The 24,002-nt window shown below is 34.2% G+C and overlaps 5 protein-coding genes across 6 annotated transcripts; 2 read left to right on the forward strand and 3 right to left on the reverse strand.

The window, feature by feature from the left end:
- Positions 1 to 4,808: 4,808 nt before the first annotated feature.
- Positions 4,809 to 6,390, reverse strand: LOC112506442 (leucine-rich repeat protein 2-like). 2 transcript variants are annotated; one of them, XM_025110481.1, is made up of 7 exons: positions 6,191 to 6,390; positions 5,885 to 6,017; positions 5,720 to 5,791; positions 5,492 to 5,635; positions 5,340 to 5,411; positions 5,179 to 5,250; positions 4,809 to 5,024 (listed from the first exon to the last, which is right to left on the reverse strand). In XM_025110481.1, the coding sequence occupies exons 1-7, from the start codon at positions 6,267 to 6,269 to the stop codon at positions 4,958 to 4,960; spliced, it is 639 nt and encodes a 212-aa protein (XP_024966249.1). In that variant the 5' UTR covers positions 6,270 to 6,390; the 3' UTR covers positions 4,809 to 4,957. The 2 variants fall into 2 exon arrangements, with proteins under 2 accessions (XP_024966249.1, XP_024966248.1); XM_025110480.1 differs by having other exon boundaries at positions 5,492 to 5,791; positions 6,191 to 6,342.
- A 3,425-nt stretch (positions 6,391 to 9,815) lies between these two features.
- On the forward strand, positions 9,816 to 14,341 carry LOC112506441 (probable E3 ubiquitin-protein ligase RHY1A). Its single transcript, XM_025110479.1, has 4 exons — positions 9,816 to 10,003; positions 10,091 to 10,359; positions 13,471 to 13,661; positions 13,739 to 14,341. Exons 2-4 carry the CDS (start codon positions 10,105 to 10,107, stop codon positions 14,130 to 14,132), a joined length of 840 nt encoding a protein of 279 aa, XP_024966247.1. The 5' UTR covers positions 9,816 to 10,003; positions 10,091 to 10,104; the 3' UTR covers positions 14,133 to 14,341.
- A 673-nt stretch (positions 14,342 to 15,014) lies between these two features.
- LOC112507853 (zinc finger SWIM domain-containing protein 7) lies at positions 15,015 to 16,250 on the forward strand. The gene is made up of 5 exons (XM_025112585.1): positions 15,015 to 15,290; positions 15,376 to 15,397; positions 15,478 to 15,583; positions 15,658 to 15,765; positions 15,850 to 16,250. Exons 1-5 carry the CDS (start codon positions 15,227 to 15,229, stop codon positions 15,949 to 15,951), a joined length of 402 nt encoding a protein of 133 aa, XP_024968353.1. The 5' UTR covers positions 15,015 to 15,226; the 3' UTR covers positions 15,952 to 16,250.
- A 282-nt stretch (positions 16,251 to 16,532) lies between these two features.
- Positions 16,533 to 17,478, reverse strand: LOC112506947 (uncharacterized protein At5g08430-like). The gene is made up of 2 exons (XM_025111293.1): positions 17,109 to 17,478; positions 16,533 to 16,923 (listed from the first exon to the last, which is right to left on the reverse strand). The coding sequence occupies exons 1-2, from the start codon at positions 17,424 to 17,426 to the stop codon at positions 16,783 to 16,785; spliced, it is 459 nt and encodes a 152-aa protein (XP_024967061.1). The 5' UTR covers positions 17,427 to 17,478; the 3' UTR covers positions 16,533 to 16,782.
- A 2,374-nt stretch (positions 17,479 to 19,852) lies between these two features.
- Positions 19,853 to 23,605, reverse strand: LOC112507841. Its single transcript, XM_025112569.1, has 3 exons — positions 23,011 to 23,605; positions 21,230 to 21,577; positions 19,853 to 20,913 (listed from the first exon to the last, which is right to left on the reverse strand). Exons 1-3 carry the CDS (start codon positions 23,449 to 23,451, stop codon positions 20,299 to 20,301), a joined length of 1,404 nt encoding a protein of 467 aa, XP_024968337.1. The 5' UTR covers positions 23,452 to 23,605; the 3' UTR covers positions 19,853 to 20,298.
- Between the last annotated feature and the right edge of the window lie 397 nt (positions 23,606 to 24,002).

The raw sequence follows: 24,002 nt of genomic DNA on the forward strand, positions 1-24,002 counted from the left end.
AAATATAATTAGAATAATTATCGAGTTCCAACAAAATAAATAATTATTATCTTTATAAAAAAATTATATTATTAAACCAAATATAAATTACTTCGTTATTGTACATAAATTAAATTATAAAAAAATTGAATTAAAAAATTACACAAAACAATGAAGAATTTCAAATAGTTAATTTGATACTAATATCGATATATTTTTGTCAAACTTTTATGATATCTTCAAACATATATTTTATCCAAAAATAAAAACATCATCGTTTTCTCAAAATCACATAAAGTCATATTATAACATCGACTGAGATAAAGAATAAAATGAAATATTAAAATCACGATGTATCTCGTTGCATTGCGCGAGTACGCTTCTAGCATATATGAATGAACGAGTTATATAGATGATGAAGAAGAGATTGAAAATATATGTATATGAAGAGGGTATGTGATGGTCTAATTGTCTAATTTACATATTATTGGATACTTAACAATCATACCAAATACAAAAAATAAAAGAATGTCAGGTCGGATTGGGTTCAAATGACCGTGACCTAAATCCATCCCAATATCTATGATTTAAAGATTTTACAACTCAATTAGACATCAAAGTTACTTCGGGTTGGGTTATTTCAATTTGGGTTGGGTTAGGTTAGGTTGGTCGGCTTGGTCCGGTTTTTAAGCACCTCTAGGTGTCGTACCAAGATAAATCAACTAATTCTCATACAACACCAATTTAATTCGTACCATTTTAGTTGGTTGGTAATATCGTACCAACTATCTAAACTTAATTGGTACATGATATTAGAAATAGTTTACTACAATAATACCGTTGCGTACCAACTTATTTATTTATTAATTAAAGTTTAATCAGTAATACAATATATTGATTTTAAATTTTAAATTATTTTGTTTTAATATTTGCTAAAATATAATATATATATATAGATATATAGAATTTGATTAAATTCATTCGTCTAGCTCTAACAACCTTAGTAACTCGTTCACACTTCCATGGTCCATCGACGCTGCTCAATAGCCACTTGTAGTAGACTACTAGCGAGTGTTTCTAGATCTATTTGATAAATGTCAATTTAACCATGAAAAAATGACGAGCATTTATGAAGTTTATAAAATAAGCTCGTTAATACTTTAAAATCAGTTCTAAACACTTAGTGAAATCAATTTGTAAACATTTTGTTTTTCAAGCTTTACGAATACGGTAACAATGCATTACATATATCTCTACCTAAACTGCTTCGTAATAAAACCCCTTGTAAACTGTTTCATTGACTTGTACAATATGCATCAACAGTTGGACAATTTGCCACCTCCCTTAAAGCTTCGTAATCCTTCTTCGTAAAAACTTTGTACTTTATTGGTAAATTATTTTGTAACCTTTGAAGATTATATATTTCTTTATGAGTAAATTATTTCGTAAAAGGCTCAACGTATTCAACGTTTTATTGTAAAAATTCCCAATTAAAAGAGTGGTCGATAATACAAACCTTTTTGTTCTTCTCTACGTTTTTAGTGATATATTGTTGTCTCTGCGACGATTTATTTAATTGACCAATCGATTGCACTGAGTTGGTTATTAATTTCTCCTTTTAGATTTTTTTTATAAAAACGAGGTTAGGGTTTCATAACTTGTTTATGTACAAGGTTATAACGGTGTATGGGTAGTCACTACTCACTATACATGAGAATGGGGCAGGGATAGGGCGGGGACCTCAATCCCCGTCCCCGTCCCCAATTACTTATTTCTATTTCTGTCCCCGTCCTCATCCTTGTCGAGGAATATAATCGCATCCCCATCCCTGTCTCCAACGGGGAAATGATGATTTTTTTTTTCTGTTTATATAAGTTATTTTAAATTAAATATGTGAGAGACCATACATGTTTAAAACCTCAAACATTTTCAATAAACCTAAAACCAAAATGAATTTAATTTAATACAAAAAAACCACAACATCATATAAGAACTAATAACCTAAAACCAAAAAAAAAATCAAATAAATCCAAAAAAAAACTTAAAGTCACGTGTACCAAAAAATATTGAGTAATATAAAACCATATCGAGTAATTGCATTTTGACTTGACATCCAAAATATTACATATTAACATCCAAAAAATAACAATTTAGATTATAAACCTAGTTAGGAAATAGGAAATTATGAACTACCGTTTTAGTCAGTGGCGGATCCATGATTTTGGTCAAGTGGGGGCACCTTTAAGGTAGCTTAAACGCCCACTAAGTCGTCCGATGTGTTTTAAGCCTAATTCCACCATTCCAAGAGATTTTTGAAGTTTTTTTGGATTATTTCGAGGGATTTTTTAAGGTTTTCTTATCGATTTCGAAGAACTTTTCAGTTTTTTGGTTGATTTCAAGATACTTTCTTTAGTTGGTGGAGGCCTTAACAAGAAATTACGGAGGAGAACCATGGTAGAAAGTAAAAAAAAAAACAATTTTTAACCTTAAAAAAATTCATTTTTTTTATTTTTTAATGGGGGCCCTTCCCCCCACCTTTAACATGCTAAATCCGCCCCTGGTTTTAGTTGAAACAAATAATTAATATATATATATATATATATATATATATATATATATATATATATAACGGTTACAGGGTGGGGCGGGGAGTACCATACCTGTTCCCGTCCCCGACCGGGACGGGTGGACCGGGTTCTCCGATAGGTGGAGGCGCATTCCCACACCTAGTGGTCACGAGTAGAGACGAGTCTAAATAAACAATAGGTGGTCGTTAGCACTAAAAAAATCGAAGAAAGAGCTTAATACCTTTATGATTGGGGTTAAGGTCTCGACGGTTTTTCGTCTCTTGGTTTTTTCTTTGGTTTCGTTTTGTCCAGGTTATGTTATAAGTGTCGTACTGCTTAACTTGTCGGTGGTTGTGACTTCCCCTTCACAGTAGACTATATGTGGCCCCTTTCTTTTCTATTATTTCAGTTGTGGTTTGGTTGAGTTTCTATTTATCACCTTCTTTGTTGTTCGTATTTTCGGTTTCTTTAATAATTTTTTCGCCATACCTTCAATATATATAACCACCCAAATATAGATTCATAAAGTGGGGAAATAAATGAGAGAGTGGGTATATGTTAAAAGAAGCAATTAATAAACATACATATTTAAAGAAATATAATAATAATAATAAAATATAAATGTGAGTTATTATACAACTCTTTACATTTGTACAACCAATACAACCATTCATTTAATTTGATAAATATGTGATTTCATAAAAGTTTTGATTGTTTTCTAATATAAAGTATTGATCATAATTAATGAACTCTAGTCCTCTTTCATAAATATTTAAATCATAATAAATGAACTTTCATTATTTTCATAAATATCTCAGTTGATTGGGTTGCATTGGTTATATAAATGTGATGAGTTGCATTTGAAATGTCCTCATAAAATATATTTTCAACATTTGATACTACTGTAAACATGATAATTCTTCCAAACGAAAAGAAAACCAAAAACAATTCGTTTTCGGGTAATATCACATATATCTTTTTTTATATCAGAATCAGTTAAAGTTATATTTTGAAAATGTAAAAAAATAAAGCTTGATCTTAATGTATGTGAGAAAAAAAATAAGGTAGGAGTGCATTTAACACATCTCTTCTTTTTATTCTGTTTTAATTTTCAATAAATAAAAAACAATATTTAATTTGCCAAATATTTTAAATAAAACTTTTTAATTAGTTAAAGAATCTCTAATAAATTATTTAAAATAAAGAAAATGAAAAAAATAGAGATTTTAAATTAAAATTAAACTCCAATAGATTTTTTAAAAGTTTTTTAAAATAAAGAAAGTAAAAAAATAAAAGGTAAGGTTTTTCCTCCAAATATGGAGATTATTCAAAAAATGATTTACCGTATATATTTTAATATTATTAGAAGTGTATTTGTACAATTCAACGAGATACATCTTGATTTTAATATTTCGTTTTTATTTTTTTATCTCAATCAATGTTATAATATGGTCTTATGTGATTTTAAAAAAACGTTGAAGTTTTTATTTTTGAATAAAATATAAATTTGAAGATATCATAAAAAATTAACAAAAATATATCGATATTAGTATCAAATCAACTATTTAAAATTTCTTCATTCTGTATGTAATTTTTTAATTAAATTTTTATTATTATAATTTAATTTAGGTTTAATAACGAAGTAATTTATATTTGGTTTAATAATATAATTTTATTATAAAAATAATAATTAATTATTCTGTTAGAACTCGATAATTATCCTAATTATATTTTAGATATTTTATATTTTAAAATGAGATGTTTATCCTCTATTTAATTATGTTTATTTGCAGTTAGTTACACGAATTCAAATATGAAACTTTAATAAATTATACTTATATATAATTTACTTGTAATCTTGAATTTTAAGTAATGTACATTAATATACAGTACTTCATACATAAAAAATAGTTTTTAAAATTTTTTATCAAATATTTTATAATATAGTAGAGATAAAATCATTTTATTACTTTATATGGATATTCCCGGCGCTTGTATATCACTCAACAAAACATGCTTTGTTTCTTGTCCGTATTCTAACCTAATAAAAAACGAGCAAACACAATAAACGGTTTTTGTAACCTTTTAAAAAAGTGGTATCAACAACCCGAATGCGTCATTAATCTATGCGATCTAAAGATCATCGACGAGTCGTTAACAAAACTCGTATTTCATGCCTCGTCGAATCATAATTACGAAACGATCGCATAAACGGTAAACGAATCGATGCATTCGAAATGCATCATCCTTTTGAAAGGCGTATCAACAATAAAAATTCGATAAAAGATCCGAAGCTTTTAATTTATAGGTCTTCTATTTTCATGTTCTCCGATACTTGTAAATATAACTTAAAAAAGACCCAAAAGAAGATGTAAATTTGCTACATATTTTGCTGCATCAATTCCAGTAATTTAACATCCGAAATCATACGCCACGAGTCCTTGCAGCTCCGGTCCATTCAATCGGTTGTTCTCGAAACTAGAAAACAAAGAAACTGAACTTTTTAACGCCCATTTGTATGATATGAGAAGTAATGAACTAAAAAAATGCATTCGCGTTTGTGGGTCTCATTCTTATTCACATGTGAATGAGACCCACAAACGAACTTTTTAAAGTATGGTTGGAGGATCACCTATTGGAAGGGAAACTTGCGAAAGGGCCATCAACAGGTATCGTACCACAAAGATTGTTATGCGAAACATTGCTGCAAGACCACAACACGACTCAGATCATAAGCATTCACAACATTCACAACATTCACATATGAATACGTATGTATTCTTAAAGACTTACAAAACTTTAAGGTTAGAGAGTTTCGTGAGCTCCCTTGGAATAGGACCCGACAGCCTGTTGTTGTTTAATCGCCTGCGAAATTCAACTTATGATCGTTAGTTTTTACGTCTTCGGAGATCCAAACTATGCTAAAAGAATCGAATCATGCTTACAGAAATCTTAAAGACTTCAATTTAGAGAAAGATTTTGGGATTTCCCCTTCGAATTTGTTGCCATATAAATCCATGCTCACAAGATTCTTCAAGTTCCCCAATTCCTTTGGGATTTTGCCTTCAATGTTGTTCCAGTAAAGCTCCCTGCAATTTTGGCAACAACTACATAAAATGGCAACAAAAAACAACAACAAAATAAACAGATAAAACAGGGTTGTAAGAGAGTACAAGTATTTAAGATGCTTGAGTTCACCAAGCTCAGAACCCAAAGTCCCTGAAACATTAGAATTCCCCAAATCCCTGAAATCAAACAGCACAAATCATCCATCTTTGAAATTAAAACAAACACTCAGAAATTAAAAGTGTTGTCATTAAGAAATCTTGAAGTCTTACAAACGAATAACATGATTGCTGGAGTCGCAGGTGACATGGAACCAGGTACAAGGGTTTACAAGGGTGGGATCCCAGCTCTGTAAGACATTTTTGGGATCAGAAAGCTTGGTTCTCAGAACATGCAAAGCATTTCCTGAAACATCAAGATCAAAATCAAGAATTGAACATGAACCATGAGATGGGTTTTCAAGATTCTGAGTTAGGGCACAAAACCCATGAACAATTCCCCCAAAAAACAGAGATTTCAACACGATTAGATGGAGATTTTGAAACCCTAAGAGAGAGAAACGAAAGTGGGATGTTTACCTTCAGAGTTGGTGCATAATATGGGACTGAAAGATAGCAAGATTGAGAGAAGGAAGAATGAGAAGCTCAAAGATGCCATTTTTTCTCTGAGAAGAGAAAGATGGAGAAGATGAGTTTGGTCTATGGGAAACACAATGGAAAACGCTTATTGGTGTGTGTATAAAAGATGGGAGGGAAATGGAAATGGAAATGGAGGTGGAAAAGTCACGTTTTGGTTGTGATGATGATTGATTGCTTTTTTTTTAATAATATTTTTGAGTGAGTTGCATAAATGGTCCCTCAACTATTTTATTTTATGATTTTCACCACTTCATTTTGTAAATATAAGCTTATAAAATAGTTGTTTTTGGTAATTGTACCGAAAACGTTAATCTCTATAACTCATAAGTCGGAGTCTATCTTCTCATATATTAAAACTGGACAAACCTAATCGACATCTACAACGGCTTATGAATTTTTTAACAAATATTGTTCACCTGTTCACATGTTGTTTTGATAAACATGGAAATTTTATGAGTAATCCCACTTTTAAAACTGAATGAAAAAAGACAAAATAACTTTGAAACGAATATTCCAATTTGATCAATAATCACTTAATATGCATTGTTACGTTTCTTATATATTTATATATATATAAAACCAACATAAATGGAAAAAAAAATTAAAAAGTAATAAGACAAATGCTTAATATAATTAAGCTTTAAGTAGATTTCGTCTTCTAAATACAAGTAATTTGCCAAATTTATGAAAATTTTGGCAAAAATAACAAATAAAATGGATAAAAGAATTAACTTAAGAACCACGAGATTGATTATTAGTTGGAGGACTAAAAATGCATGATGAAGATAGTTGAGGGACTATCATGAAAACAACTATAAGTTCCTTGACTCCCGTTCTTTTTTGGCGTGTTTGCAACTCCCAAGTGCTTTTAGTCGTAGTAGGGTCCACCTTGAGGAACCATTCTTTTGGTCATTTCAATTTTATTTGATTCACATTTTGACCACCAAACTTTTGTTTATTAAAATTTCAATTGTTTCTCGGGCTCAAATTAAAAAAGAAATAAAAATCCTCTTGTGGCCATGGAGTTTCAAATGTGGTGATTCCGGGCTATCTGCAAAACAGATGGTCGTCTTGGGATTAGTCGGCTTACATAACGGATTGAATATCCAAGTTAACAAAAAAAATCAGTTGTTTTGGTTAAAGACAAAATATGATCAAATTTTTGGTTTCAATTTAATTTTGATTTTAATCATTACTATTTTTGTATGAATCAAACTTGAAATTTGTTGTTTTTTCTTCTATTGTCGTAGTGTGGTTACTGGTTTAATAAATGATGCTATGATTTTTAGAAGTCTTGAGAGATTGGTTGAATAAGTTGTTTGATGTAACGTAATCAATTGCAACACGGCAACATTTTAGTTAATACATCATGACAAACTAAATCGAACTGTATGTCCTCTTAGATATTGCATTTGCAAGCATGAGTAAAACAGTAACGCTTTTTTTTGTTCAAATGAAGTGTAGAGCTGTAAACGAATCAAACGTTCAACGAACCGTTCGTGAACCGTTCGGCGGGAAGTTCGTTTATGTTCGTTTATTTAATAAATGAACGAACATGAACAATTTTTTTTGTTCGTTTAGTTAAACGAACGAACATGAACAAGAGTCTCGTTCGTTCATTTATGTTCGTGAACGTTCGTTCATTTACCGTTCGTTTACGTTCGTTTATATTCGTTCGTTTATGTTCGTTTATATATTAAATTTAATATATAATCTTTTATTTATTTACTTTGAATTCAAATAATATTTATTTATATTCGTTTAACCCGTTCGTTTATGTTCATTTAGCTCGTTCGTTTATGTTCGTTCGTTTACGTTCGTTTAACATGTTAACGAACGAACATAAACGAACACGAACACACCTGATTTCTAAACGAACGAACACGAACACAAATATTTCCGTTCGTTTACCGTTCGTGTTCGTTCGTTTGTTCGGTTAAGTTAAACGAACGAACATGAACAAGCCTCCGTTCATGTTCGTTCGGTTCGTTTACAGCCCTAATGAAGTGTGCTAGAAAACGAAAAAGCGCACGGCTTCATCATGGCTTAATGTGGAAGCTTAATGTGAGTTTTATGACTATGATGTTAGAGATTTTAACCGTTCCATATGATTAGAAACATATTCATTTTATATGTCTTTTATCTGTAGGTTATCTTCTTAAACGATATAAAAATCTAGTTTATAATCAAGACTTAACTATCTTAGGGACAATTCTATGTTGATTCCTTCTGTAATCTATATCCATCTGATTTAAGCATGCTAAGTTGTTGTATATATAACTGCTTTGCGTTCGTCTATAAATATTTGCATGGGTGGAACGTAAAGGCTCGACATAGTGTAGTAGAAAGATTCAAAGTAAAACTGGCAGGGTGGAAAACATATGTCTTTCTATTGACAGATGAATAATCATAGTAAATACTGTATTAAAATAGTCTACTGATTCATTATACGAGGATACAAGGCCCCACATGTAATATTGCAACTAAAAAAGATGCGTAGTTATATGGCTCTAATGGGACAGTACTCCAATCAGAACTCATGTTTTTTTATTTGTCCATTTTCTTTAACCACCAACTTTTGACAAAGAAATATAGATTTTATCTTTCTGACATTGCTAGTTTGATCACGTGTTGGTCCATAAATCAGCATACTTTGGCTACTATGAGATTAAAAGTTCTTTGTTGCGCCTGGTTTAGTCAAATCAAGTGTTGGTATTGATCACAATGTCTTACACGATAAAGCTATAGACTTTACTAGCAATAACGTGGAATTCATTTAGGATTAAAAAATGTGAGGCAATATGATCAACGGGTTTTCGTGATTTCACCCCAATAGGTAGTGTACGTTCACATAGAAAAGGAAGGTCGACTTTTATTAATCAATGAGAAACCACATGAGTAATGCAATAATCACAAAAGTGATTATACTTACGGATTCTAGAAGAGATTAAAAGAAGCGATTACCCTCATCGATTCACGAAAGCAGAGCCCACGAGTTTCCTATATATGAACTCATTTTCAAGGATCGTATGGGATCTCCAAAATCCGATGGGTGAAAACCCGACCCATCTAAAACCCGAACAACCCGAAACCCACGTATGTTATTCAATTATCTAACTGTAAATTATGATATAAATAAAACCCAATTATTATTATTATTATTATAGATACCCAAATAATTCAATTAATGTTATTCAATTATCAAATTTCTTACCATGAATGTTTGGATCATGTTGTATTTAGATAATTTAATTAATTAACCAATGTTACAAATTTAGCCATGAGAAAAAAATAGTATTAAAGGTGTGTTTGAGATTGATTATAAAAACAATTTATTGACTTATTCCGGTGTGGAACCAGTAATAAACACTTTTGAGTGTTTGGATAAACAACTTATATCGGTACTAAACTGGTAATAAGAAGTTTTTGAAAAAGTTAAACCATTATAACTTATAATAAATTGATAAAGACTTTTATAGAAAAAAATAAGTTGAAAAACACTGAGTGAACAACTATTTCTAAGCAAATATAAAATGAATAAAACAAGAAATCAAGAATCCACATTACAATGTCCGAGTGGCGAGAAGTTTCGCGTTCGATCCCATCTGATCCTTTCGAATACGTGTTTCCTTTCAAGTATCCCCAAATCGAATTCACCCTTTTCCAACCTCCAACTGCTTGATTATTCTTCATTACATATCTGCTTGATTATTCTTCATTACATATCAAATTCATCACCTTCATCATCCAAAGGTACAGGATTTCAAGTCTTCACTATCCATGGCTGTGTGAAATTTTGAAGAATTCATTCATAAATGACGCAAACCTAGTTTTTGTCAGGGGATTTGTGGTGGATGTGGATGACGAGTGCTTCGGAGCTGTTTCACAGTCGGAGGTATCGTTTTGGTCTTCGCCACAACGCCGTCGACGTCTCAGGATTTGATTCTTCTCTACCTGATGCCGATTCTTCATCTTCTCACCAACACCGCACCGTAAACCGTCGCCATAATCACCATTACAGCCAGAATAATCGCCGTGAACATCGCCACGATCTTGATGTCTGTGACCCTCCTTCCCGCCGGATCCACCGCCGTCGCCTCGATCACTCGGTATTGACTTTAGGCTTCTTTTAGTTTAATCATCTACTTCGATAGGTGATGTGTATGCCTGATTGATTCATTGAATTCATAGACATGTTGATCCATTGTAGGATGGGGTTGTCAATTGTCATCATCCAAAAAATATAAATGCTAAAAAGGTTATATTGGGAATGCTATTACAAAAATTCTATTGAAAGTGTTTGATAGAATGCTAGCAATTCAGAAATTTGCTACATTTTGCTAATAACCCCCCCTACAAAATTTGAACCTGGATTTATGTCCAAATCAACGATTGTGATATATGGGGATAAAATAAAGACAAGGAACTTGTGCCATTTCGCTGAATTGAACATCTGAAGAGGAAGATTTCATTTGCTTGCAATATGCATTAATGCATATCTATCTATGTACGTGTGTGCTTAAATTAGGATGCATTCATGAGATGAATTGGTTATGCTTTTTTAAAACAGTTGAGAGGTAGTTTACACTGCTCCCTTTCTGCAAAAGACAAGCTATAGTTAGGGGCTGTTTGGTTGGTTTTCCATTAAGTTTTATATGACTAAAGTTGTCTATGTGGATTAATATGTCTGTATAGATCGGAAAACTTTTTGTTTGAGAGGGATTTTCATAGATTTGACTGAATAAGCTGTGAGCCCCATTAACCTCTTAAGGCTGCTAACAAACAGATTCTCTATAAAAAAAAATTAAATAGGTGACAATATCTAAAAAGAAATACATTTAACTCCAACAGAGTCTCTATTTTATATATTTCAAAATTCATTATATTATTAAAATATTCTATAAATTTATCATCCCGATACACTTTCTAAGAAGAATTTATATAAAATAATAATAATTCAATCTTATTGGTGGGAATGAATAAAAAATTAATTTCTCTTACCACACATCAAGTTTTAGAGAATTCTTAACTTGGAGTTTTCTCTATTTTAGAGAACAATATAGAGAAATTGTTGGAGATGCTCTTAGATGTCCAACTTGGTACTTCAAGTTCAATATGCCAAACTGATATGGATGTGATGTTGTTTAAGCTTCTTTTCGAGACAATTTATAGATTTTGTTGACTAGTAACTTGTTAAACATCCAATGCTGAAGTTTGGCGGCTTCACTCTTTGCTGGAACAGAGAAAGTAGTACCTTTGGCTAGCGTACAACATCTTTAGTTGTACTAGCAGGTAGTACGTAGCAATTGAAATAAAAGCAGTACCAAATTTAAATGATATGGATTTGCAAGTTTCCTTTCTCATATCAACAATATCTCGATTTTTGAAGCAACAGCCATATGATCCTCGGTGCTTCTCAGTACTAATGTTTGTTGGTGTAGTCCTTTTTGAACAAAATAAAAATGAGAACTGGTGTTTGGCTCTCTTGGATACTTTAAGTTATATGGACGTTAGATCCTGTCAAGCGGGCTTAACTTGCTACCTCACCTTTAGTTAAGCACAATGAAAATTATGATGAATGACAGAGTACTCCATCCATAACCTTTTAAGGTTGAACAGGTCATTTTTGGGGTCCAAAAATGATATGTTAATGTCATAGGACAAAGAGAGTGTTATGTTTAATAATATGAAGCTAACTAGTATAAACAAAGTTCTAAACTCCAAACTGAAAAGAGTACTGCAAGTTTTATAGCTGAAAAACTTGATTTATTTTTTAGGGTTATACCACCATAAATATATTATAGACTTGAAGATAAAGATGAATGAGATCTACATATTGAGGATAAAGAAGAAAGAATTGTGCACCAGGATAACCAAACCAAATGAACTTGATATATCCCACATATGGTGGGGTATGGCCGTATGGGGAGGGTAAGATGTACATAGATTTGACCTCTACCCAAAGAGTAGAGAGGCTATTACCATGAAGACCCTTGACTTGTGAAAGGTGTGACAGAAATGAAAAGGTGGATTTGATAAAGTTTTGAAAAGCTAATTGTGCACTAGGATGACTCTTCTAATAATCACTATGATTTTAGAAATGACTCGTTTGATAGCAAAAGTTGAAATGAAATTCTAATTTTGGCATAAAGGAGGGGTGGGTACTGCAAGATCATCCTTATAATGTGCCATCCCTGTATTTTTTGGAAAAAGGTATGTTTCTAAAATGATGATTCAATCTTTTTTTAATGCATACATCCCAGGATGGGAAGATCTATTGTAGATTTATATCTATGGATTATGATATTTGAGAATTCCATTGCATATAGGATGACACACAAGGCATGTGGTTAGATTGTCCTTATGTAAATGTAAGAAGGGTTCATTTGACAAATAAAATACAGAATTGAGTGTCTATATGAACCAATGATCCCAGTGCCTTGTTTATTTTAAGAGTGCTGCAAGACTGCAACTCAGCATTTGATCATCTGAGTCATGTCTTTTTATTGGTATTTGAAAATTTTTCCATCTTCAAGAAGATCTTGGAATCAGAAACTCATGTTCTTTTGGGAGTAAGGCTTTTGTGTCATAAATCAGAAACCTGCTAATGGTCGAAATTTTGCTCCAATATTATTGTTTTTAGTTCTGTTGGTTTACACCTTTGTAACTTTATAGTTCTCCCTCTTATCTTTTTATACTTGTAATGTTTGTTTGAGTTACTTAGGTCCCGTTTTGTTTGCGGGATTGGATTGGATTTGGAATTGAATTCCATCCAATCCCATGTTTGGTTTGAAGGATTTCATGGATTTGAAATCCCGGATTTCATTAAATCCCCCAAACATAGGATTTTGAAATCCCATGGGGTTGGTATGTATTTCATAGATTTGTATGTAATAGTGATTTTAAATATTTAAAAAACATTTGTTTTCTATATTATCAATTAATAAAAGGGTAATTTAATTATTTTTATAATTTTCTATAAATAATGGAACTCCATTACATTCCAAATCATATAAACAAAACACACCAAAGATTCCAAATCCCTCAAAATCATTCCATCAAACCAAACGCCTTAGTATTTACTTCACATTCATATCCTAGTTTGAGGTTTTTGCGGATGATGGTGTTATGTATGTTTGAACTTGTGAAGGCTAGTAATAGTAGGTACGAGATTAAGAATGGGTTGTGTTAGTGATAATAATGTTGTTTGTGAAACTCAGGAACATGAGCCAGTAGTTCAGCCTGAACAAGGGCGCAGCCAGTCTCCGTCTGGTAGCATTATAAATTCAGACGATTTCAGAAGCATACAGAGACGTAGAGAGACTGGGAATGACAGGCTTCCTGGATCTGTATTACTTGCAAGGGAAAGACTTGTGGAAAGATTACGGGGCGTCTCTGTTTCTGGAAATAGGTATAATCATCATTGTCACAAGGCATGAAATTGCAATGAAATGGAACTGATGTTTATGAAAATTAACCTTTTTATAGGCAAACAGAAAGCAGTAGTGGGAGTGCGACCATACCAACACCAATGCGCAGGATCCCATCAGAACTCCGCAGTTCAGAAAGCAGTGGTGGGTCATCCAGCAGTCATCAAGATAGGTTTACTGGAAGTGAGAATAACCTGTTGGAAGAAATGAGAAGAAGAAAACATCCTGGTCAAGATGGGTTAAAGTGGTTAGAGTTGGAGGTTTTCGGTTTCATGAATGATGACGAAACGTCAAACTCAAGGGAGTGTACGATTTGTCTCGAAGGTTTTGAGGACGGTGTTAAGGTGATACGGTTGAATTGCACACACACCTTCCATTCAGGCTGCTTGTTTCCTTGGGTTCGGGTATGTGGAGCCTGCCCCAACTGTCGAAAACCTATACTTGTAAAATAGTTTACAGTTTTGTTGTGTAATATTAGGTGAGTATGTAGTTTGAGTTTATGGAAAGAGAGGGGAGGGTGTTGGTTTCCTTTTGGGGTTATATGGCTTCAATGGGAAGAACCATCCACTAGAATTTGTCAATCACCTTATGTTGTTCCCCTCCTTTATATGAGCAATTAACTTATAAAACATCACTTTCTGTAATGCAGTATGAGAAAATCAATCAAACAAGTACAGTATATTCCATCCAAAGGTGGTGGCTAGGACTGGGGAAAGGCCGCCAGTCAAAGATCAAAAACGTTTGTTGACTAGCTTAAATTTTCTATTTTTACCCTCGTCTTACATGGTTTCCCCCTAGTCCCAGATGGTCATATGTTTGCCTCCCTCAAGTCTCATCCAACTCCCCTCGTCCAGTCTAACTCTTCAGCGTTTAGTCTGCTACTGTAATATTTGTGATCACTAGTTTGTAGGGGATGATGGAAATTTATTATGGGAGAAGTTAAAAGACCAATAGACTTTTATATTTTGAATGATCAAGTCTATGAACGTTTTATTAACAAATAAATTCCTGCAAGTATTAAAATCGAACAAATTGATCCTTCTAGCCTATAAAACCAGTTATTATGGTAACATAACGGAAAAAATGCTAAAAAAAACTTATGATCATCTTATCTGATTTAGGGGGTGTTTGGGATTTGCTTCTTTGAAACAACTTATATTTTTCTATGAAAACACTTATAAACTGATTATAAGTTAGAATAGTTTAACTTTTTTAAAAATATTTTATTACCAGTTTGGCACCGTATAAGTTATTTATTCAAACACTCAAAAGTGCTTATTACTGGTGTCACACCGAAATAAGTCAATAAATTGTTTTTTAAGCAATCCCAAACCCTTTTAAGTAAGTTTATGAATTTATTTGTTAAAATATTTTGAGTTTTTTGTTTCCTTCTTACCGGCAACGGCAAAAAAGAAAAACAACAGGAACAGGACGAAGAAAATGGGAAAGGAGAAAGACGAAAATGGAACGAACGATGATCCGATAAGTAATTAATAGGGTTTCTGTTTGTTGTATAAACAGATTAGGGTTTTAAGGGTAGCTGGTAATGAGTTCCATAAGCTTATTAGTTGCAGAAACCATATGGAGCCATATGGAATCGACACGTTCAGGTACAAATTTCAAATTCTATTGCAATTCAGATCGTCCTTCTTCTTACTCCACAAATTTCGTAGCCCTAATTTTGCTTTTGCGCAGTCAGTGATGAACAGCTCTCGATGTGAGTAATTAACCAACCTATCCTTGATTTTGTTACAATTAATCGGTAAAACTGGCTCATCCTTTTACTTCGCAACACAGTTTGCATACTTTATTTGGTAAAAACTTGGAGAGAGCTACAAGGATTGTGGATCAAAAGGGCGTCAAGAAGATATCGGCAGAAACCAGTGGACGCTCCATCTTCCAGGTTTCACAAACTCCTTTGTGTTTTATTCAACATTTTTGCAATGGCTTATACTTGATATTGCTTGTTTGCGGTAGATAATTGGGGAATCGAAGAGGAAGGAAGAATACCTGTGTTTCCCACAACACTATTGTGGATGCTATTCATTTTTCTATGACATTGTGAATAGAGGAGAACAGCTTTATGTAAGAATAAATACCTGAACCTCTCTTTTCCATTTCCATTTCCATTTCCACTCTTGAACTGTTGATTTTTGATTTCACGGTCAGTGCAAACATCAATTGGCTGCTAGACTTGCTGTGTCTCTGGGTACATGTGATGATGTGAAGGTGTCTGATGAGCAGCTGGCACAACTCCTCGCTAAACTCTAACAGAGCAAGAAGTTGCTCATCTAGATTGCTATATACAGTAATTGGTAAGCAAACAAGTCTCAATTCTACTTTGTTAGTCAGGAATCGGTTTCATAACCATTGAAGTTTACATATTCTATTACTTGCTGCATCTTAATTCTTGGTACATGTAAAGTAATAATAGTTGGGTGCTATTCTTTCTTACTGGTAATGTCGTTGGCCAAACTAGACGTCGATTTACGTAGCCAAGAAGTTTCAACAACTGGGTAATGGATAGTTGTAGTGACTCTTCAGTCTTGGTTTTTGGTCTAAAATGATTTCATAGGGGGAAAAAGAGTGCTAATTTTCTCAATCATGTTCCATTATATGATCCATATGTAGCTGTAAATGCAGCATTGCATTTGGTAAATATCATCTAAGAACAAACTCCATTCAATAAAAAGGTTGATGTCCATTGCCATTTGCCAGTCACAAGACTGATGGATCATCTTTAGACTTGCTATGGTCCATTGCCACCTCTTTAAACAAGTAATAAAAAGGTTGGATGAGAAGGACAAGATCTTGAAAAACCCAAGTTACATGCTGCAGCACATCTGAAACCATTTGTAGGGAAACAAATAGCAAATATGATAAGTGGTAACAATGACATAACATTTAAAAGTAGGGAAGATCCAACAAAGTAAAAACGCTACTGAAACAAGGTTCTAAAACATGGTTTCTAACAAAGTGGTAAGCTACAAAAAGGTTGGATGCCATTCTTTCTTACTAGCAAGATATCATCAACCAAAATAGATGTCCAATTTACATAGATACTTGGTTGTCTAGCAGAAACTAATCGAAAGCAAAGCGGAATCAGTTGCAAGTAGTTTCCTCCTCTTTCCGGAAGTGAGGACTGATTAGACCAGCAATCTCAAGAAACCCAACATGATCCCTCTCCCCAAATATTTTCTTCAACTTCTCATCACATATGATAACCCTCTTGTTTGCTGGATCCTGTATACATACAAAACCATATCAAATTTCGTCACTTTCAACCTACCATTCAATACAATAATCATTATCCATCAACTAATTACTGAAGATTGCAACATAGTAAAGCAAGCTAGGGTTTCATATAACTATCTGGGAAACTAAAAAAGTTTATATATATATATATATATATATATATATATTGGTACCTGTAAGTCTTTTTCTTTGATGTAAGCCCAAATGACCTTGAGAACTTCGGTACGGGGGATTTCCGTTCTACCGCCGAGGAAATCCTTCATCTCCGGTGAAACTGGACGCGGCTTCGAGAAGCCTCTGGGCGCCCTCTTCTTGGTCTGGGTCTCGGTGGCAGGCTTCGACGCAGTGGCGTAGGTTACTAGTGTCCTCGGTTTAGCGTGGTAGGGTTGAAGGGACGCCGGTTGAACAAGCATCAGAGACGACGATGAAGACTTGGGCAACGACGGCGTAACGGAAGAGAAAGTGGAGAAAAACCCCAAAGGCATGGCCATCTTGGAGAGGAATGGAATGGGGGATTTGGAATCAGATAAGAGAGGTGGGTGGAATTGGGGATTTAGGGAAAGGCTAACATCCGGACCTCCACCTTTAAAACAGGAACCCGCCCGCGCCCTAAAAGTGGGCTGATCTGCTACAAACGACCCTACGCTTGTTTTTCAGTCCATGCTCTCAGATATTGCCACGTACATTTCTCTTCTTCCACCTTTCTTTGACGTTGATCTTGATGGAAGTCAATAAAGAACATGTATTTATCTATAATGCATAAATAGAGATGGTTAAAAATCAGTCATGCCCCTAATTTGTCTTTTTGTAGTTGGTCTCGGTCTCAACCAAAATATGAAGGCTCGGTCTCCATGCTTTGTAAACGATTCTTATAACCGATCTTGGGTCGCATCCAAATTGGCCCCCAATTTCTTTTCCACCCAAAGATCAATTTTGAACAAAAAGAAATAGTTTAAAGTTTCTTTTGGCAATATCTTATTAAAATACATTTTAAAATCCCTAATTGGGTCATTCAAATACACTTTAAAGTTAAATTTTTTATTTTATACAAAAATGTTATAGATGTTCTTACAGTTACATTTTTTTAGATTTAGTATCGGAACATTTACAAAAACTTGAAAAACATAAAAAAAAAACTTGAAAATCTTGTAATAATATTGAAAAACTTGATATATAATTTATAAAAACCTAATGATATATGGTTGAAGTCCCCCAAATGACAGTTCAAAACTCATTTTATACCAAGAGAATGAAAAAATCTACTCAATAATCAAAAGTTGGCGAAATTGATCCCGCTAGGAAGATATGTGACCCTTACATGCGACCCTGACATGACATTTAAAATGGAAATAAATTAGTGTTTATCAACAACTTTTTGTTATCTTAGATTTGTCTTTATCCCTAAACATTGCTAGTGTTATTGAAGACTTTTTATGCTTATTCATCTGCTGTCGATAATGATGTGATTTTACTGTTATAATAATGTGATATTGCTTTGATAAACTAAAGATTTCTTATGATGTGATTTTGTTGTAATAATAATAATGTGATAGTTATCTGATTTTGCTGTAATGAATTGAAGACCAACGATGATCATGTTCATAGTCATCAGTTATGTCTGTTCATTACATATTTGCAGCATTTCCCATTTTATACATGCATGTCTTCGATATTCCTATTAAAGGGATAAATATTTATTTAATATTATATTGCACTCTCAATCCTTCTAAAACTGTAGCTTAAAACAAAATGACTGACTTACAAATATTCTTATATTTATATAAATTACAGGTGTTCTCGTTTAAAGAGGATATCCATTTTGGAACAATCATATTAATTATGAGAAAAAGAGGGTTCATTGAATTGAGTGAATGACATGTAATTAATGAGTAATGAATGGAGGAGGAGAATGCAATGAATGCTTGGTATCCCATTCTTCACTTAGTTTTCAATTATATATAAATCACTGAAATAGGAGGAGGTCGTTATACATAGCCCTATGTATTTGTCAATTAATAACGGATTTTAGATTAAAAAAATAGACAGGTATTTTCTGTCAATTTTCGACTACTGAATATATGCTATCGCTTAGAGCCGTTTACCAAACGCTTACTCGGGTAAATGAACACCAAATCATTTTACCTTACCGGATGAATATGGTAAGAATAAAAAAATCTTACCGGTAAGAGCGAGACAATGACCAAGAGTCTTATCCGGTAAGTGAGGGCGACGACTCTACCACAATAGGCGCTTACCGCGTAAATTGTTGCATACAATACCGTTTTGGTGGACTAAAATCTTATCTGGTAAGTAAATGATAGTGTTAAATTTACCGGTAAACGCTCACCGGATAAGTGTTTGATAAACGACCCCTTGGTGTTATCTTTACTTTTGGAGATCAGATCTAAAAGTGACTTTTTTTTTATAATTAATTAAAGTGTAAATTGCGGATTTGGTCCCTGGGGTTTGGTGGTTTTCTTAAATTTCATTTATTACAAATTAGGATTCGTCGTATATCGTTTTGTCACGAATTGGTCCGTAGATTCACGTTATTGATGACAAGTGATTGGCATGGCATACCCATGTTGAAGACACAAGCAAGGACCTAGATCTTGAGAATTAGGCTCAGAAAGTTGTTAATCACGTAATGTCTCTAGAAAATTACAGGCAAGAACCAATCAGCTATGATTGATCATATCTATTACAGCAAAGGACCTCAATCTAGAGAAGTAGGTTATCTATCGTTTGTTAAGGCTAGAAGACCAACTAGTCTGCTTGGAGTTCCATGATCAACTTCATAATGTAACAAACACGTGGGAGGATTGAGTGTAATACATATGAATAAGGTATCGGGTTGAAATCTACAATTATTAAATTACAACCCAACCACATGCATAATACATTACAGATGAAGAAAGAACAAACAAACAAACAAAGAAGATGAAATTGCCAGCAAACATCAAAGATACACCCACATTCAACTAAATATTTCTTCTTCATATTCAACACACATTCAAAACACCTACACCACTAGGTGAAAAAACCCAACAACCACATCAATCCAACTGGAACACATCTGAAACTAAAAAACAACAACTAGGGATCAATACTAAGCTGCTGCTTCAAAACTGCACAGTTTTCCTCCATTTTTCCATTCATGGAAGGAGGTAAACTAAAAATAAACCTCCATTCAAATAAACACCATCTTTCCAACCCCCATGGTCATTCATTATTATGCTACCTCATATTTTTACTCACTTTTATTCTACTTCCTATCTTGTAAGCTGCTGTTAGTCAATCAGATACTACCATTGATTTGACCCACCCTATATAAACAATTTCCTTCCTTCTAATCTTAATTTATCACATTTCCATCTTCCACACCACATTATCCTGCCCTTTTTCCAGCGCTGCAACCTTTGCACGATGAGCAGCTATTGCGATTGCAGCTTTTCCTCGTTCCCCTCCTTGGGGAAGTTCGGAGGACTCGCTGATTGACCCAGATCTTAAGTCAGCAGGAGGGATAAAACAGTCCATTGACAACCCTGGCACGTTGAACACAACCTCTTCAATGGTCCAAACTTCTTCCATTCTCGTCTTGGTATGGCTCATTGCCATCTCTCCAAACCTAAAAAGGGTAACCACAGAACGACCCGAGTGCGCAATCATCATGCCATCCACAGACCTATAATCATCCATGAAAGAATTTATGGTGGTTTCCCAGTAAACTGCATCTCCACCGTTGGTCTGAATGCGGGTGAGATGTGAATCCTCCATGTGAACAATTAGACCAGTTTTCTGGCTAAAGTATCCAAACAGCACATGCCTTATGATCTCAGCTGGACCTTCACTCCTAGCCTTTAATGTCTGAGGATCAGCACATAGTTTAAGAATAAAGCAATCTTCCCCATTGATCTTTTTCTCACCTATGCATTTTGCATCAACAAACATGCTTGCAGTGGTTCTTGGATCAAGACCCTGTTTGTTAACGATGACTTTGATCAGAAACATTAAATTTAATACCAAATAAGTTCTATGAACCAATTAAATCAACAACAATATTTTTTTTTCTTCATCACTACTTAAGAGTTGAGGGTAATCACTAATTGGTCATGATGGCGTCTGAAACAAGAAATACCGAGTATAAAATAAGAATGTGCATTTAACACTCGGATCGCACAAATGAGCACATCATACTAAGATTTCTATCCTCAGATTTATAATCTTTCAAATTTGGAAAAAGAAGACCCTAGAAAGGAGAAGAATAATGGTTGATAAAGAAAAAATGATTCACCTGAAGAGCACGACGTAGAGGTCTAACGGGGCCTTTGGCAGTGTGGGCACCAAGCCAGGGAGTGTGCCTCCAAACCAGCTTCCCATTGCATCCAGCATGAACCTTGCTTCCACCAACTGCAAGCTCCACATACCACATATCGGGATTCATCTGCCACAGAACGAATCCACCAGACTCAGCACCTTTTGCAGCATGCTTATTTTTCACCACCCTGGATGCAGTTTCAAACTCAGATGCTACCATCTTCACCTTTCCCATGGCATAAGCATTCTTTATGGAGTTTTGAAGCTTTTGCCCTCCAGACGCAGCTGTATACTGCTGCAGTATGTACTGAGCAGATGAAGTTTCCTATAGGGAATGATCACCGGTTAGATCAAGAAATGAGTGCAACGAAAAGGAACTTGCCATCAAAGATAAATTTATGGACAATTAACAGCCATCAACATCCCCAATTTCAATTCGTTCGTTAGCCAAGTCTTTTATTTATTGATTTCTTTCTCTCAAAAAAAATTAGCAGACTTAAGCATGTTACACAACCCTAGTACAAAAAAGGTAAATCATTCTGGTCAAAAATCTTGAAAGCATTAATGGGGATTCTTCCAGATCTAGATGCCGAATAATTAAATAACACTCTTCTCGTTCTAAAAACCAAGTTTTGACCTTGTAAGAACTATGCAATCTACAACACATCTTTGTTTTATGCAAGAATTATGCAATCAACAACTCATCTTCATTTTATTTATTTATAAATTAAAAAGGTAACACAATTGACACTCGAAAGTTGAACATGAGCTACTTTTCGAGAAACAGAGGGTAGAAAAAACAAGTTAATTGCATTATAGGAACCATAGGACTCGAACAAAGTATCATACTTCTGAAAATGCTAATCAAACACAATAGATCTTGTGAAAGGGTTAACTGAAATCAAAATCACTTCGCCATAAATTGCATCAAGATATGTATAAAAGACCTATTTCTGAATTGTAAAATCAAAAAGAAAACCAGATCACCACATATCGTTTCGTCCACTCGCACGTGGATCATTGTGTTTCTCTTGAATCATAAATGAAATCAAATCTCATGTATGAAATCTATTCTTCAATCTCCATCATTCTTATTATTATTAAAGTTCATACCCTGTATTTCAGTTTTGGAAAATAAAAACACGTGTCGGGAAAGATCCCCAGAAGGAAATCTTAGCAAAGCAGCATTTCCCTTTCAATTAGCAACGATTTTTAGGTCACAAAAACCTAAATTTATAGATCACTCTAAAGCAAGAAGAGAAAATTATATTTTTGAAATCCGAAAGTTTTGAAAGAAACGAGCCCTCATTTAAGGTCTAATGAATGTTATTTTCAAAACCTGTTCGACAGGTTTGATTCAAGGAAGCATTTCAATCATGCAATGGGGAGGGCAGCGGAATGGTGTGGACCCACCAACCCCCCACCGGAAAAGAGAAAAAAACCCTTAAAAGATTCGTATGCTTAACTTCAGAGACCTTTTCAGGCTTGAAGGGAATTGAATCCAGGCCAGATCGGATCTTCTGTTATAGCATTTTAGTTTCAGGTCCCAATTTTCTGCAATTCGGACCACCTGTTCGACCCACTGAGTTGCGTTAACTCGTTTACAAACACCGTTTTGTAATTTGCATTTTCTAATGTAGAATTAATTCTTCATTACGACAGCTTGAAAACGACAATGGTGGAAAACGATATTAACCCTAGAAGTAACGTGACACTAAATCCATACCAACAAAAAAGACATTGGAAAGCAACACTTACAATAGGAGTGTCCTTAATGCTGAGATGAGGCAGAGGGTCAGTGGAGCTAACATTCACCGGAGCGAGTGGTGCTCCCATAACTCCAAGCAAAAGCCTCAGATCAGACCTCTGTTTGTAAGCCATGGAAGCGGTGATTGACGGAGCCCTATACAGATGACCTTTCACCCAGTTCCCGATAACCGACCCGGACCGTTTAGACTCTCCGAGTTCTGACGCAGCCGGATCGGGTCCCTCAATCAACGGTGCAAGCGTTTCGCCACTCAAACTCCCCGATCTTCCGACAAATGACTCCTGGTACGGCGACTGCTTAGGCTTCAGTCGAAGCAGCCCCGACATTGGCGAACCACTCCTCGCCGGACTCCGGGCACGTGACCTCGCCGGCGATAAACCACTGACCACCTCGTCTCTTAAAGTGGAGAAAAAACCTTGTTTCCTTTCCATTGTTTGCTAAAACAACAAACCCCTACGATCTTAATTTCAAATTTTAGATGAAAGAAGAGGTATGAACACTTGTGTATTCTCTCACTAAGGGCGGATTACGACGTCTAGAGAGAGAAACGATCAGCCATTTTTATCTATTGATTGAGGTCTGTGAATTGCAGAGGAGAATTGGTTGAAATAACTGCAAAATTTGTTGGGATTTTGGTGGGGGTATGTATGCGAATTCCACTGTTCAACTGCGAGAAGACACAGGATTATATCGTACGACACTCCCTATGTTAACTATGCTAGGCTGCGCTGACACTAGAGAGTCGGGATCACCTGTAACGCATCATAATATCATATACACATATGAGAGATCCCAAGGGGTGAAATTTCTCTACATTCTTTTCCTAACTTTAATTTTTATTTATTGTATTTAATATTTATTAATATTAATAATTAATTAAACAAAATGCTTTTAATATAAAATCAAACATTTAGGACTGGTATAAATTATTGACTCATGTTTCCGGTAATAATTAATTTGTAATATTAAAAAATAATATTTT

Source organism: Cynara cardunculus, assembly GCF_001531365.2.
Source record: "Cynara cardunculus var. scolymus isolate 2C chromosome LG 2, CcrdV1, whole genome shotgun sequence".
Lineage (NCBI taxonomy): Eukaryota > Viridiplantae > Streptophyta > Magnoliopsida > Asterales > Asteraceae > Cynara > Cynara cardunculus.